This window comes from Tachypleus tridentatus, chromosome 1 (genome assembly GCF_004210375.1).
Source record: "Tachypleus tridentatus isolate NWPU-2018 chromosome 1, ASM421037v1, whole genome shotgun sequence".
Classification (NCBI taxonomy): domain Eukaryota; kingdom Metazoa; phylum Arthropoda; class Merostomata; order Xiphosura; family Limulidae; genus Tachypleus; species Tachypleus tridentatus.
Window position 1 is genome coordinate 140,718,819 of NC_134825.1, and position 17,268 is coordinate 140,736,086.

The 17,268-nt window shown below is 34.9% G+C and overlaps 1 protein-coding gene across 1 annotated transcript in view; it reads left to right on the forward strand.

Moving 5' to 3' along the window:
* The window catches only part of LOC143233215 (protein turtle-like), a 266,135-nt gene that overhangs the window by 207,025 nt on the left and 41,842 nt on the right, over window positions 1-17,268 (forward strand). The window contains exons 2-3 of the mRNA XM_076469189.1: window positions 148-486; window positions 15,863-15,978. Coding sequence (XP_076325304.1) covers window positions 148-486; window positions 15,863-15,978 — 455 coding nt within the window. The remainder of the gene's footprint in view (window positions 1-147; window positions 487-15,862; window positions 15,979-17,268) is intronic.

The following is a 17,268-nucleotide window of genomic DNA, read 5'->3' on the forward strand; positions in this document are numbered from 1 at the left end:
ATGTTTCTCTATATTTTAACAGGTTACCATGACACCAGAATATGTTTCTCTATATTTTTAACAGGTTACCATGATACCAGAATATGTTTCTCTATATTTTAACAGGTTACCATGATACCAGAATATATTTCTCTATATTTTTAACAGGTTACCATCACAAACGCTTAGCAGAAAAGGTGAAGGCACTTCTTGGAGAAGATGTAGTTTTACCATGTTCCTTCAAGTTTCCTGAAGGTGTACCCGTCCCGTACATTATCCAGTGGCATAAAAAAGGCATAAAAATTCCTATTTATATCTGGTACGCTGGTTATCCACCTCACGTTGGTGAAGGCTACGATGGACGCGTGTCTCTCACGGGTCAAGCGTCTCTCCATTTATCCAACTTGCAAGAACACGATCAGGGAACGTATACTTGTATTGTGAACTTCTTCGACAGATCGCCAGATCGAAAAAGGAACGGAAGTTTGGTTCACTTGTCCGTTCATGGTAAGTTGTTTTGTGACGTATTACATCCTGTTTAACGTTTTGTTAACTTTTCCCTTGATGACAGTAGGTTGTGTGATGTACCCCATTTTTGTAGCGTTTTAATAATTTGTCTGTACATGATAGGATGTTATGTGAATTTCTATATGTTTTATAACGTTTTATTAAATTGTTTGCTTATGATAGGTTGTTATACGATTTACTACATGTTTTACACGGATTTGTTAACTTGTCCGTTCGTGGTAACTTGTTGCATGATTTGCTACATGTTTCGTAACGTTTTGTTAAGTTATCCGTTCATAATGGGTTATGTGATTTTCTACGTGTTTTGTAACGTTTCATTAAGTTATTGTTTATGGTAGGTTGTTATATGATTTACTGCATGTTTTGTAACGTTTGATTCACTTGTTCGTTCATGGTAGCTTGTTATGGAGCGAACTTATTGTTTTGTAACGTTTGGTTCATTTGTTCGTTCATGGTAGCTTGTTATGAGATATACTACATGTTTTGTAGCAATTTATTAGTGGTGACATATGATAAAGATATGTTACCTCGAAATAATAATAGTAACCTACTGTCACGGTCTTCCTAAAGCTAATGTTTAACGTAGGATGTTTCAAGTTACACGTGGATATTTTCCTTGACGTGGAAGAACTTGCATTGTTTTAAGTTTGAAATATATATATGTGTAGTTCAAATAATATTCTGTGGTGTATGTATATTTGATCGACAAAACATAGCATCAAGTCAACCAAATTCTCTGATGTATCAAATATTATTATGCTTTAACTGCCAACAAGTCTGAACAAATCTGAAATCATTTGTAAGTAATAAACATGTTCCTAACACTGGAGAAGTATATCATATATTACTAGAACTTGCCATAAGTTAGTTACAATTCTTTATAAAAGCGACCAGTAACTTCCACGGCATTATAAAACAAAAAATTTCCATCTCAAAGTTAACAGAAGCCACATTAAGTATGGCCAAGTATGGACTCTGGTGTATGTGAAGTTGTCAAAGAAAAATTTCAAAATGTCAACTGCTATATGGATTACAGCTTATTTACATCTAAGTTTTATGATATTCATATTTTGGTACGATGTTTTGACACACACTGTATCATCTTTTCTAAATAGAGCAAACATGAAAGATAATCATTTGGACAAACCTTCTTCTAACGTGATACAATATATGTAAATAGTATTTATACAGGATAATAGAATATTAAAATGAACAAAATTAAACTACGAAATTCGGTAAACTGTATAAATTCGACTAATTTACGAAAATGCTTTAAAAGTAGACATAAAAAGAAGTGTTCGAAAATATAATAGACCCGATACTAATGTATTTTGAAACATATAATGAATTCTTACCTTGTTTCACCAGTTTCAAAGAGCATTCACACCATAACAAAGCCATAATGTTATCAGTGTAATCTTAATTTTCACACTGTTCAAACTCACGCTTGTTAGCTGAACAAAATAAATGACAGGAGTCTTTTGAAAGTATTAAATACTCTGAATGTTGTTATAGAAATAAAATAATGGGAATAACAGAAATCTCTAATTACACGTCTCTGTACGTTTTAATTGTGTTTCTTACTCTAACTAGTACCTAGTTTGGTTTGAATTTCGCGAAAAGCTACTCGAGGTCTATCCGTGCTAGCCGTTCCTAATTTAGCAGTGTATGACTAGAGGGAAAGCAGCTAGTCATCACCACCCACCGCCAACTCTTGGGCTCCACTTTTACTAACATTATGACGCCCCATGGCTGAAAGGGTGAGCATCTTTGGTGTGACGGTGATTCGAACCCGCGAACCTCGGATTACCAGTCAAGTGCTTTAACCATATGGCCTTGCCAGGCATACACATGTTGAAAATTCCGCCTGTGTGACAGCACTCCACTCTTGGCAAAGAACTTCAATGAGAGTGGTGTTCTTACGATATATTTTGTCTCCCGCTAGTATAGTGGTATGTGTACAACACTTAAAGTCCAAGGTTCGATTGTCGGTGGTGACACGGGAGACAGCTTAACGTGTTTGGGTTATTTTATAATTTTTTTGTTTTCTTTTATTTGCTATTTTGTAATGAACGACAGAAAAAAAGCCATATACACTGCTGGGTAAAACCTTAAGGCCAGTGAACATAAAGAAAAAATATGCAGTTTGCGTTGTTAGACTCAACCACTTATTTGAGTAGAGCTTCAAAAGATAAAAATAAAGAAAGGAAAAATAAATAAAAAATATTATTTAATAGGGAAAATGTGAACACTATGATTTAGCCTAAATACTAGCCGGTCAAAAGATTAAGACCATACTGAAACGAAGCCCTCGCTTGTGTGGAAATGATTGGATCTTTCAGCAGGACAATACTGCAATCCACAATGCCCGCAGGACAAAGGACTTTTTCATGGGGAGTAACGTGATTCTTTTGGACCATCCAGCGTGTTCGCCCGAACTGAACCTCATTGAAAATGTTTGGGGGTGGATGGCAAGGGAAGTTTATAGCAATGGACGTCAATCCCAAACAGTGCATGATCTTCGTGAAGCCATCTTCACCACTTGGAATAACATTCCAGCCAGCCTTCTGCAAACATTTATATCGACCATGTAAAATTTATTCGCAATCACGGCCGTGCATTACTCAGACCTCTCGTTTGGCATTTCCTACCCTATTCAGGACTGTTTTTTTTGTATAGTCTTAAATTTGACCAGCTAGCATTTAGGCTAATTTCATAATGTTCACATTTTCCCTATTAAATGCTAAAAATTTTTTTTTATATTTTTCATTTTCTTATTTTCATCTTTCGAAGCGCTACTCAAATAAGTGGTTGAGTCTAACAACGCAAAGTGCATATTTTTCTTTATGTTCTTTGGCCGTAAGGTTTTGGCTGGCAGCGTATTTACTTGATAAGGTTCGTATCTGGTAAGTTCCTTTTTTAACGGGGCCAGGTGGTTAAGATGCTCCACTCGTAATTCGAGGGTCGTGGTTTCGAATCCCAGTCACACCAAACACGTTGGCCCTTACAGCCGTGAGAACGTTATGATGTGACGGTCAATCCCACTATTCGTTTGTAAAAGATTAGCCCGAGAGTTGGCGGGGGGTGGTGATGACTAGTTTACACTACTAAATTAGGGACAACTAGCGCACATAGCCCTCGTGTAGCTTTGCACGAATCTCAAAAACTAACAAACCCTATTTACGGAAGCAGTTTATGAATGCACACAAGATTTCAAGTGACATGCCAGCTTGTTGTTCCCATGAATTCTATAACTTTCTTTTATAAATACTACATGCAAAAATATCATCATAGATTATACTATATTTACTTACCATTGGTACTGTCATTCACATATAGGTATTTGATTTAAAACTGAAATAATCAATATCTGACTAATTGACGTTGTTGGAAAGGTATGACTTTTTCCTGGCTTTGGCTTATGCAAATTTAAATGCATGTGATTGTATTACAGTACTTTGGCTAAGGGCGTTTGTCTTAGTTTTACTTATAACCTTCGTAATAACAAACGCCACATTGTAACACTACTAAAAAAAATAATAATAATATACTAGTAGCCGTATTGTATGATTACGAGAATGCAATACGTTTCTTGTCATACGTAGCAGTCAGTAACTAAGACGTGAGGACATAAACTACTTTGTTTTAATACTCTGGACTAAAAATGAAAATCACAAGTTGTACAATTTACCTTTGTATTGTTTACAAACCAAGTGTAACCTAATGAAATTTAAGGTTGTACTTGAAACTGTGCAGTTTTTAAAAATGTCTTTTAGAGAAACATTACGAGATGATAAACTTATATTTTGATAACTTTGGAAAGTCTTTGTCCCAGCGAAGAGAACATTACTGTAAGAATTGAAATAAGGCTAAATATGATAATTATGAATAGGCAAAACGAGACTTAAGCATTAATATAGCTGAAAAAAAGGCTGTATTCCTGAATAGGTGGAAAAAAAAACTATAGTAACAATATAAGAAAATCAGAAGTGTTGACAACTAGCTGTAAGAAAAGCTACTGGAAGGATAGGCCTAGAGTCCAGTCACTCACGAGATTTATTATCTGAAAACAATGTGTGACAGTTGTTAAAATTTTGAAAATAACAAATTTAGAAGCAGGATTGGGAGCATCAGAAAGTAAGGAAACAAGGTAGGGATGGGTGTTTTAGCATTACAATATTTGGTGGTTTTTAATAGGTGTCGTAACGTTATCCAGCCTACTCCTATATTTTTTCCTGCTTCATAATTTAGTTATCCAAATTTATTTTTCCAGTTGTATCTACAGAAACACATATAAGGAAAGGCTGTTATAGGGTAACCTTAAAATATATTCAGTGGCTGAAAGTAATAGAGAAATAATAGCTATTAGAAGTATCCTTTGTTCATGAAGGGGACATAATCAAGGTCAGGATTTCTGACATTGGTAAGTTTAAGGTGGTATTTAAGCTTGTTTGTATTTGGTAAGGAGTTTTCGTTTGCGATACTTCTGAAGATGTATTTTATTTTAAGTACAACCTTCCGTTTGGGGTATTTATTGAGTATTTCTTTTGATTTCAGATATACATCAGGGTATTCAAGGTCCTTTAGTCCAATCTGTTTTCTAGTCTACTTAAAGATAGTAGATATGAGGAATAGCATTCATGTAGTATTTACTTAGGGAATTTAAAATATTGGAGAAAATACTGTGAACACCACGTTTCCTGGATCTGTATGTAACTTGGATACAGGTTTTAAGAAGAGCTGTTTTGGTGCTTTACTTGTTTCAGAAGATTGTTGGCCCGGCATGGCCAAGCGCGTAAGGCGCGCGACTCGTAATCCGAGGGTCGCGGGTTCGCGCCCGCGTCGCGCTAAACATGCTCGCCCTCCCAGCCGTGGGGGCGTTATAAAGTTGCGGTCAATCCAACTATTCCTTGGAAAAAGAGTAGCCCAAGAGTTGGCGGTGGGTAGTGAAGACTAGCTGCCTTCCCTCTAGTCTTACACTGCAAAATTAGGGACGGCTAGCACAGATAGCCCTCGAGTAACTTTGTGCGAAATTCCAAAACAAACAAACAGAAGATAGCACAGAGGGCTATCTGTGCTAGCCGTCCCTAATTTTGCAGTGTAAGACTAGAGGGAAGGCAGCTAGTCTTTACTGCCCACCGCCAACTCTTGGGCTACTCTTTTTCCAAGGAATAGTGGGATTGACTGTAACATTATAACGCCCCCACGGCTGAAAGAACGAGAATGTTTGGTGCAACCGAGATTTGAACCCGCGACCCTCAGATTACAGGTCGAAGCCTTAACCCACCTAACCATGCCGAACCTATTTCAGAAGAACAATTCCATGTAAAAACGTATTATATAAAATAACATGTAATTAATAGAAAAAGGTTTAAATAGGAGTAGCCGAACGGTTACAGCATTTTAGAGCTTCATGACATGTGAAGTGCATCATACCATGTGACACAATTTAGAATACTGTAGCTGAACATTACCTAAGAAAATATTAAAAATGCCTCTTAAAACATATATGATTTCCGTAGAATTTCTACAGCCTGTTATGTATTATAATTCATTTCGGAGGCGTCTTCGATTTATTATATTACGTAATTACGTATTACTATTTCAAATAACCAGAAGCTTTAATTTTAATTTAGTAGTTAATTAAATGCATTAATATTATTTGCCATCAAGATTTACAAACGCAACTTTGTTTTTAACACAAATATATTTTAATATAAAATTAAAAATAATAGTACACTTTATAATAACGCTTATTACAAATGATAGTTTATATACAAGTTCTATAAACTCACAAACAATTTTGAGTCGTATATCCGGTTCAGAACTGAATATTTTATCTATGATCCGGGTCCACGACGAGCATGTTCATTCTGAGCTCATATCGTAACACCTCGCTTAAGCTAGCTGATTCGGTTAGCCTAACGCTACATGTAAGTTGAATTTTACCAATGAAAACATTTAATGTCCTCGTAGAAATGCTAAAGGCCAAGGTTAATGCACTGAATTGAAATGGTTTGTAATGATCAAAGTCTATAAAGGTTCCTGGTAATATTCTCTAGTTTTTTGGGTTTTTTTTCAATTAATAAGCGTTAATCACAATATAGCTTCTGAGGCGTGTTACAAACTGACTGTAGTGTGTCCAATAATAATAATACTCTTTTTCTTGACGCGTTGCTTTTATACGAACCATGTGAGTATCTAGATCGTTCACCAAAGTTCGCTTGGTAACGATACCGTCAACCACCACGTATACATCCAGTTTACGTATACATCCAGTACATTATAAATTCCTACACTCAGAGTGTTCTATACATTTCGAGAAGAAGAGGGTCTTGCGCGATACACGGCCAACAATATACATCATAGGCAAAAAAGAAAACTATACATCGTCAACACTAAAATAAATGTAAAATATTAACATGTTACAAGTCTCAATACGTCTCTCTTAGAAGAGAAGTACATATAATAAGTTTTATTACAAGAATTATGGTCAGAAGTCAATCCCAACATAGATTTAACAATATTTCTCGAATTTTAAACAAAATTATGTTAAAATTCTTTCATATATTAATTAAAAAGGACTCACTTTCTCGGACTTCTTAGTGAAAAAAGTCGAAATGTAAGTAAATTTTTGTATTTCTCATTATTTATGTCACGACGTTACATTAAACAGAGTTGCTGTGAAAATCTATTCTTCATTGTTTAATATAAAATTCTGCATTTTTTCAAGCTATGTTTGTATTGCAATTAGGCTTAAATAAAAGAGTTGTTAGGTTAACTTTAGTAAGAAAGTCGTAAAGTAATATGAAAGACTTTTATTTCTCAATGCAGAGTCGTATATATCAGATTTGAATTTTATCATTTGTATTTCTTAACTTTTTTATAACTTCAAAATTTGGAAAACTTTATCCTGTTCTCTCCAAAAACGAGTTATAATTATATTTCTTTTTCACTTCTAAAATTCAATATATATTTTCAACTACAAACAGAAAATTAACCGACAAAATTTAAACTTAAGTTTTCAACATCCGTTTCCAAAATCGAACTGTGGTGTTCGGTAATTTTTTTTTTAAATTTGAAGGCGTGTTTTCAGAGTTTTCTTGTTTGTTTTTTTGTTTTTGAATTTCGAGCAAAGCTACACAAGGGCTAACCTCGCCAGCCGTCCCTAATTTAACAGTGTAAGACTAGAGGGAAGTCAGCAAGTCATCACCATCCACGTCTAATCTTGGGCTAATCTTTTTACCAACGATTAGTAGGATTGACCGCCACTTTATAACGCACCCACAGCTGAAAAGGCAAATATGTTTGGTATGACGGAGGTTCGAACCAGTAACCCTCAGATTGCGAGTCGAGGGCCCTAATCACCTGGTCATACAGGGCCTTTTAGGGCTATATCGAGTGTTGTATACTTTACTTACTAATAATCCAGATAGTCGAAAATTAGTTTTTCAAAGTAGTTTCGAAATATTAAACTGTTTGTCGTTAGCAACTCCAAATGTTGTATTATATTACTCAGTTGATTGTTTTCAGGCTACGTTTTAATTACATCCACTGACTTATACATAACATGGAATACTTGTTTGTAATATAACCCATTATTTAAGATGGATTGAAATGTGAATATAAGATTTATATTTCTACGGGTAGAACTTTCAGACCTAATTCAACAATTTTAATGAAACACATTCGAATTAAAACACTGCTATTGTTTATCATAAGATTTTAGTTATCAACAAATTATCAATTAAATATGTTTTTTCTTTGTTTGGTAGTGTATGTGTGTTTTAATATTGCAAAACCACATCGGGTTACCTGTTGAGTCCATCGAGGAGAATCAAACCCCTGATTTTAGCATTGTAAATACACAGTCTTATCGATGTGCTGGGGGGACTGCTTGGTGATTATAGACTTACCGATGTGCTGGGGGTACTGCTTGGTGATTATAGATTTACTGATGTGCTGGGGGTACTGCTTGGTGATTATAGACTTACCGATGTGCTGGGGGGACTGCTTGGTGATTATAGACTTACCGATTTGCTGGGGGGACTGCTTGGTGATTATAGAGTCACCGATGTACTGGGGGAAATGCTTGGTGATTAAATCTAATATTTATATCCTGCTTTTACACGGTGAAGAGTTCTAAATAACCAAACCCATCATTAAGAGCCATTTTTATTGCTGGTTTGAATCACCGTTGCACCAAAATTGCTTTCCTTCTCACTCGTGGGGGCATTATAATGTGACGGTCAATCCCAATATTCGTTAGTAAAAGAGTAGCCCAAGAGTAGGCGGTGGATGGTGATGACTAGCTGCCTTCCTTTATGTAAATGAAAATGTGCAAATTTGCCCGTTTTTACATAGAAAATAGGTTAATTTCTAAATTTCATTATCCAGGTCACAAAAGCAAAGTTTGAAGGAAATAATGGTCAGTTTCTGTATTTTTACAACATAAGCAACTAAGAAATAACACATATTATCCAGGAACCAAATTTGTGTTACATGGTGTTATCCACAGTGTATACATTAAACATTAACATAAACTGCTGTAATTACAAAGACGTAAAGCAAAACGTAGAAATCCAACATGGAAATATTGTTTATATATTATTACTGTATTTGCTTGTCAGTAATTAGAGCACCTTTATACTAACTACAAACAATAAGACTTGAGTTACAAATGATTAAATATAACACAACTCCTGTAATGTTAGAAGTTTTCTAAAGGAATGAAAACTGAGAACACATTAGGTTCCAGCCTAACTAAGCTCTTACGTTTGAATTGCTCACGTCATATTTACTTTATTGACTAGTTAAGTTCAGAACCAGTTTATTTTCACTAAGTACGTATTTTATGTGTTTTAACCCTAAACATTCAGCAGATAGCCCGTTGTGGCTTTGCTAAAAGAAAAACACACAAACACACACACCTTAAACGTTGTAAGAAAGGTACGGTACCATATGAAGATGTAATTTTTTTTATAAAAACTGTTATAACCAAAACAGTAAATCTATTTTCCCAGATGTTTTGAGATTAACTGATTTTCATCGCAAGCTTAAAGTTTATGACCTTTCAACTGACGGTGGTCAGACCTATATTATTATTTTTTACTGTATTTCATTATATTTTAAGAATTAATAATGTTCTGATATATATGTTATAACTTAGAGTAAAATAACGCATCCTATTTCAGACCACATTTTATGTAGAGATCTGCATATTTGGAGTTTAGTTTTTTCAATGACAATATACTAAAATAAGACAAGAGTCAGTCGTGGTATTTTATTCGGATAAAACAAGAAAGAGAAAACTTTGTGTTTCTAAAGCTAGTTGATAACTGTTGTCTTAAAGTATGTTTGATGAATACATATCTTTCACATTTATGCGTCATGCATCTAAAGTAGCCCTATAAGCAGTATACCTTTTATTGTTTTTTATCGTAAATCGGAAACCATCTTTTCTTTTCTGCCAATTCTAATGTATATCGGTTTTACTATGGTCTTTCTAGTCTATCTCACTATTTCTCTGATAAAAAATGTTTCAAGCCACAAAAACAGCAAATGTACGCATTTCAACCAGACTCGATTAATGGATAACTACACGATTAACAAAGCTAGGAAGAAACGAAACTATAGGAATCATGATCTGAATATATTGTTGAATACCAACCAATAAAAAGTATAGTTGTGGAATGATTAGTGTATTGAATGGAAAACATGAATTTAGTGCCTAACTCTGAAAAAAGTTATACTCAAACTCCTAAGGTTTACTTACAACAAGAAAGAAATGTTTTAAAGACTCAAACCGCCATCTTCTTCGTTCTTGCTTACAGAACCTGTTTGTCTATTTGTTTGTTTGTTTTTGAATTTCGCTCAAAGCCACTCGAGGGCTATCTGCGCTAGCCGTCCATAATTTAGCAGTGTAAGACTAGAGGGAAAGCAGCTAGTCATCACCACCTACCGCCAACTTTTGGGCTACTCTTTTATTACCAACGAATAGGTGGATTTACCTCACACTATAACGGACACACGGTTGAAAGAGCGAGCATGTGTGCTGCGACGGGGATTCTAACCCGCGATCCTCGGATTACCGCTATAACCCACCTGGCCATGCTGGGCCTATTGTTTGTCAGTTGTAAGAATTTTCGCTTCACTTATCAGATTGTTTATTCTAAAAAGTGGACACTCCCTAGACGTTTGTATTTTCGTACATTAGATAATTAATCTTTCCAAATATTTCTATATCATAACAAAAAAGTTAAACTGTTTCATACGAAATACTTTAAGTACAAAACCTTCAACCCACCATGTACAGGTATGAACATATGTTATGCCTGAGCAGTTAGATCACAAACGTTAACGTTTACATGAAGATAAGAGATAAGAAGTGTAGTATATAAATTGTTTCACTTATGAAACAAAATTATATAAGATACAATAAGATTACTAGTTCACAAAGAAATAAAGGATGATTCTCTATTCAATAAAAAGAAGAAATCACATTATTTCTCAAAGACTGAATTTTGTATTCAAAAACGAATATTGTTTTTTATTAGCATGTAACTTGGCATTCTGGCTATTACGTCCAGGGAAGTTTAATGGACTCGTGTCGGATAATGTATAACATAAATAGAACTTTTAAAATATAAAATTAATGGGAGTTCTATGAAATGAAACTGCTACAAATGCTTTATTTTGCTGTGTATAAAGTTGATGTTTTGATTTGGATCAAATAACAATTCTGTAAATATATCAAAACGTTACGAGCTGCGTGATCTCAAAATATCTCCTGACATATTTTATGAACAACATCAACATGTTCAAACATGAGTTGCATATTAGAGTCTCTGTTCATATCATATTCATAGAATTAGAACTGCTTGTCAGTTGAAATTCGCGCAAAGTTATTCGAAGGTCTGCTAACTGTCATTAATTTTGAAGTGATGGACTACAGGTAAGTCAACGCCACTCACCATCAACTCTTGGGCTAATCTTTCTACATAAGGAAGTTCTGTACAATATATATATATATAGGAGTAAACTCTACAGATATCTATATACGTTTATGTTGCCAGAGTCTCGAACCGTAAATTAACCCAAATCACAAGAATAATAGAATTTGTTTTTTTCACAAACCTAAAGTTTGAGGAAAATAAATTATGAGCAAATAAGGAACGAAAATAGAATAATTAGTTTTAATTCAGAATACAAAGAAAAATATAAGATACACCTTTTGTTATAATTTCGGAAAACTCAGATAACAACCATCATTATTGATCATTAAATAAAAAACATTTTCAGAGTGAATAAAAACATTGGAGAACATTCAGCAGGAACTAGAATATGTATTGTGTATTTACACTGAGAGACAGACATGACTAAGTGATCAGTATGCCTCAGTTTCTATCTTCGGGTTTACGTTTTGCCTTCCTTTGTAAAATTTTTTTCAGAACATTTGAATCGTGAGTGTGTTATAAAAGTGACAGTAAAAATACCTATTTTCAATTAAAGTAACACAAAAGTTATTTTTAGCTGCTGTTGGCTGGCTGTTTTTCATATATTCTGACAGGAATTATTAAAATAAAGACATCTTTATCCCCCCAAAAGTATAAAATGATATCGAAATCAAGCTTGAAAAAACATCTGGCAAATGATTGACACATCCTTATTGCTGTACCCTAGAGAGAACAGGAGTTTATGTTTTCCACAATACAATGATTAATGATAAAATACAAATAAATTAAGTACTATATTTTTCCACACTTTGTAAGCGGCTCGGCATGGCCACGTGGTTAAAGCACTCGACCCGTAATGTGAGGGTCGTGGGTTCGAATCCCCATAACATCAAACATACTCTCTCTTTCAGCCGTGGGGACGTTATAATGTGAAGGTCAATCTCACTATTCATTGGTAAAATAGTAGCCCAGGAGTTGGTGGTGATGACTAGCTGTCTTCCCTCTAGTCTTACACAGCTAAATTAGGGACGGCTAGAGCATATAGCTCTCGTGTAGCTTTGCGCAAAATTCAAAACAATTTGTAAACATGGGCTAATGTTGTCACTGTTAAGCTAGTCCTAAGTTCTGGAAAAGAAAAATGTTAAATAACTTTCACTCGTATCATTAGTTATCAAATATATCTGTTTATCCGCGGAGTATAATTTCTTTGTGTTCGTGCTGATATAGCCACCCGCTAGTTCAGCGGTAATTCTATGGACTTACAACGCTAAAATCACAGGTTCAATTCCTCTCGGTGGGCTCAGCAGATAGCCCGATGTGGCTTTGCTATGAGAAAGACATACACAAACACTCGTACTGTTATCATACATAGCTGCCAAATATGTCCAACATATAAACTTAGATGTTATCCAACTTCAGGCTACAAGATCCATACGTTGCTGAATGTTTTGGAGTTCACAACTTAGGTTCTGTGACAAATACATTTGCGTGACTATTAGAAACAAAAGCACAAAACCCTATAGCTCAAGTTCATTTGAAAGACGACTCTATCTTTATTAAGAACACATTGGGAATTCTCCTGTCGAGGAAAAGCCCAACTTTCGAAAAACCTTGAGTTTAAGGGTTTCGTATTTATGTCTTTATTAAGTTTAACATATATCCATTATGGTCAAAACATTGGTTGAGCTTAAAATGAGAATTATTTTAAAATTATTTAATCTAAAAAGCCTCAGAAGTAAACCTGAGGACTTATAACGTTAAATGTTGTAGCACCCACATCAAATAACACATTTTGTAGCTTTATGCTTTGTTAAATACTAAAAAAAAATCGAATAAACATTAGGCCTCTGGTTTTACGTCAGTTACTTTCTTTCTTAACGTCTTTTTTGCGGTTAAGTTAAATATTAATACATTGTTTGTTTGTTTTTGAATTTCGCACAAAGCTACTCGAGGGCTATCTGCGCTAGCCGTCCCTAATTTAGCAGTGTAAGACTAGAGGAAAGGCAGTTACTCATCACCGCCAAGTCTGGGGCTACTCTTTTACGAACGAATAGTGGGATTGACCGTCACTTTATAACGCCCCCACGGTTGAAAAGGCGAGCATGTTGGGTGCGACGGGGATTTGAGCCTGCGACCCTCAGATTACGAGTCGAACGCCTTAACCTACCTGGCCATGCCGGGTTTCTTATTAATACATACTGATAAATATAAGTTTCTCATATAGCATCGGCATATCAAAATAATCACAGCTATTAATTTTTAATTCCTCACTTATTCTAATAAAATTCAGTAAGCCAAGCTCGATACTAGAAAATCAAGTGAATAAGTTATTTAGAAACACAAACAAACCACAATTACTTCAGCTTGTAGGAAAAAAAAATCGGTTAGCTGCATGTAATGTTTTGACCTTGGTTCATGTCAGTTAACGTTTCGGTTTCGCATATTGCCATTACGCGGTTTAAAAACTTTGGAGAAAGACCTAATCTTAAAGAATCAAGTCGATTTTTTGACAGGTGAAACAAATGGGCTTTAATATAGACTCCGTACAAATAATATTTACGCATGGGTTGATGTTATAATCGAAATGTTGATCATAATACAGGATTTTGTGTCTAATATGAGAAAACGTATTTCATATTTTAATCATTATCAGCAAGTGTGAATTAATCTAAGCACTGAAACAAGCTGCAGGGTTAGATGTGGTATAGAATAGCAGAGTGAGGTGTGTATGTATAAATAATATATTCATCCAGGCGCAAACTTATTTGCAGAAAGAGGATTAATACCGTATTAAAAATGTGCTTAGTTATATGTAACTTCTAAATGTAGAAGACTTAATACCAGTTCCCAGTAAGTACAAAATTTCATAGTAAAGTCAGCAAATATATTTTGTAATTTGAACTTATCGTGAAGAACATTGTTGTAGTTAAACCTCACAAAATACATTGTTCGCAGCGTTGAAAGTTGTCTTACATTTGTTTGTTTGTTTGTTTTTTGAATTTCGCACAAAGCTACTCGAGGGCTATCTGTGCTAGCCATCCCTAATTTAGTAGTGTAAGACTAGAGGGAAGGCAGCTAGTCATCACCACCCACCGCCAACTCTTTGGCTATTCTTTTACCAACGAATAGTGGGATGGGGCGTTATAATGTAGCGACGGGGATGCGAACCCGTGACCCTCAGATTACGAGTCGCACGCCTTAACACTCAGGGCCATGCTGGGCCGAATTGTCTTACATTTGTTTGTTACAAGGCAGCCGTAGTGTGTATTAGTTGTTAAAAACTGAGTTGAGAATCATCTAACAATTTTAAAATACCTTAGATTATGGAACCTGCTAATAACATTAAAACCAGTTCTGTAAATAACAGAGGCTCAACGCATCAACTGATGTCAGGAAAATAAATGTGGAATAAACTGAAAGATCAACAAACATACGCATGCTCAGATATCAGGGAACTTTAAAGGTCAACAAACATACTCAGCATGCTCAAATATCAGGGAACTTTAAAATATTTAACATTAGCAGGTGTGTGTGTTGTGTTTTCTTATAGCAAAGTGACATCTGGTTATCTGCTGAGCCCACCGAGAGGGATCGAACCCCTGATTTTAACGTTTGAAATCCGTAGATATTCCGCTGTAATAGCGGAGGGCGTGAGCAGGTGTGTAAAATATATTATGAACATTTTCATTTGTATGAGCATTAATTTTTCATGGCTTGTAATGAAACGAAATGAAGATATTTCGAAAGAATAAGATATAGGGACACCATCCCTTGTATATAAGTATAGGGACACCATCCCTTATATAACTCAGCACTGTTCTTTCTTTTTTTTATCTTTCTTAAAAACTTTATTTTTGGTATTACGGGTCATGTGATGCTTCAATGTTTACTATGCGATTAGGCCCGGCATGGCCAAGCATGTTAAGGCGTGCAACTCGTAATCTGAGAGTCGCGGGTTCGAATCCCCGTCGCGCCAAATATGCTCGCCCTTTTCAGCCGTAGGAGCGTTATAATGTGACGATCAATCCCACTCTTCGTTGGTAAAAAAGTAGCCCAAGAGTTGGCGGTGGGTGGTGATGACTATCTGCCTTCCCTCTTGTCTTACACTGCTAAATTAGGGACGGCTAGCATAGATAGCTCTCGAGTAGCTTTGCGCGAAATTCAATACAAACAAACCAACCAACCTATGCTATTAGAAGTTATTTTAGAAAACTATTATACGTGATAAGCAAACTACATAAACACATAAATAAAAATAATTTTACTTCTTGGATTTCAGCAAAATTGCCAAATTATTGTCACATATACAATATACCGGTAAGCATAACTGTCTTATTTGGTTCCATCATATAAAGAATACTTGTTAACCTGTCTTTTATATATAATTTATTAATTTACAGCGCCACCTCGTTTCCGTGTCAAACCGCCTGACGTCGAGTACGTAAAAATTGGGGAAAATCTAACTCTTCATTGTTCAGCGGAAGGAACTCCCGAACCGGTTATCACTTGGTATATGGTAGGTGCAGCTTTACGTTAGGGGTTAATTATTAATTAATGGTTCATTTCGAATCTATTTTCTTTGTTTTAACTAGCACTATAGAATAGTTAAATATAATTTCACAAAACACCTAAAGAAAACATCCATAGAAGATAGATTTATATCATTTTTAGCCACGTGTGTGCCACAACACAGTTTCTGTATATAATTTATTGTTAATTTCTAACAGTATGTTATGTGCTTCGTGTGAGAATAAGACACACAGACATGTTTTCGTCAAAGTTATATAAATGTATATAATTTATCTACGTGAAAACTATCAACATATTTCATTGAAACATAGAATAAAAGGTAATTTGAAATAAAGTACCAATTTTAATATAAATAATGGAGTTATAAATCATCGGTTTCTACTATTCTGAAAGAAAAAAAACAAACCTTATAATACAATCCATGTTGGATCATTCAGTGAGTGTGTTAACTTGATCCAAAGACGAACATAATTTATGTATTTCATTGTTGCAATGTATTGACAAGGTGTTCCTGAAACCTTTCGACTGAGAAATATCATTGAACACACTTGGTACGATGATAGTCAATGTAATACCTTTACTCATAAGGTTTGCAATTTTGGTTCAGTGTTAAAGATTCTCACAACGGTTACAAACAAGATAGGCTCTTCTTTATGATAGAATATTTATAACGTGTTATATATAGAGTAAATTTATTTATCTTTTATATTCAATAAATAGAAATACTTAAAATTAGCTTTAAGAATATTTGAAGCCATTTACAAGAGTTGATTGACCATATTAAGAACGTAAAAAGAACTTGAAAAATAATAAGTGTATTGTATTCCTTATCCCAGAAGTCGGAAACACAATGTATGTTTGTTTCATTTTGAATTTCGTGCAAATCTACTAGAGGGCTATATGCGCTAGCCGTCCCGAATTTAGAAGTGTAAGACAAGAGGGAAGGCAGATGGTCATCACCACCCACCGCCAACTCTTCGACTACTCTTTTACCAATGAATAGTGGAATTGACCGTCACATTATGACGCCCCACGGCTGAAAGGGCGAGCATGTTTGATGCGACAGGGATTCGAACTCGCGACCCTCAGATTAGGAATAGAACTTCTTAACCCACCTGGCCATGCGGAGCCAAAACAATGTCACATTTCACGAAATCTTTGCATAAAGTAAGATTTGGAATGAATGGGAAAATCTGAATTTAAAATCAAAAGTATATATCGATCCGTGGCTATTTCAATGGCCATTCTAGGATAATAATAAAAAATAATTATTAAA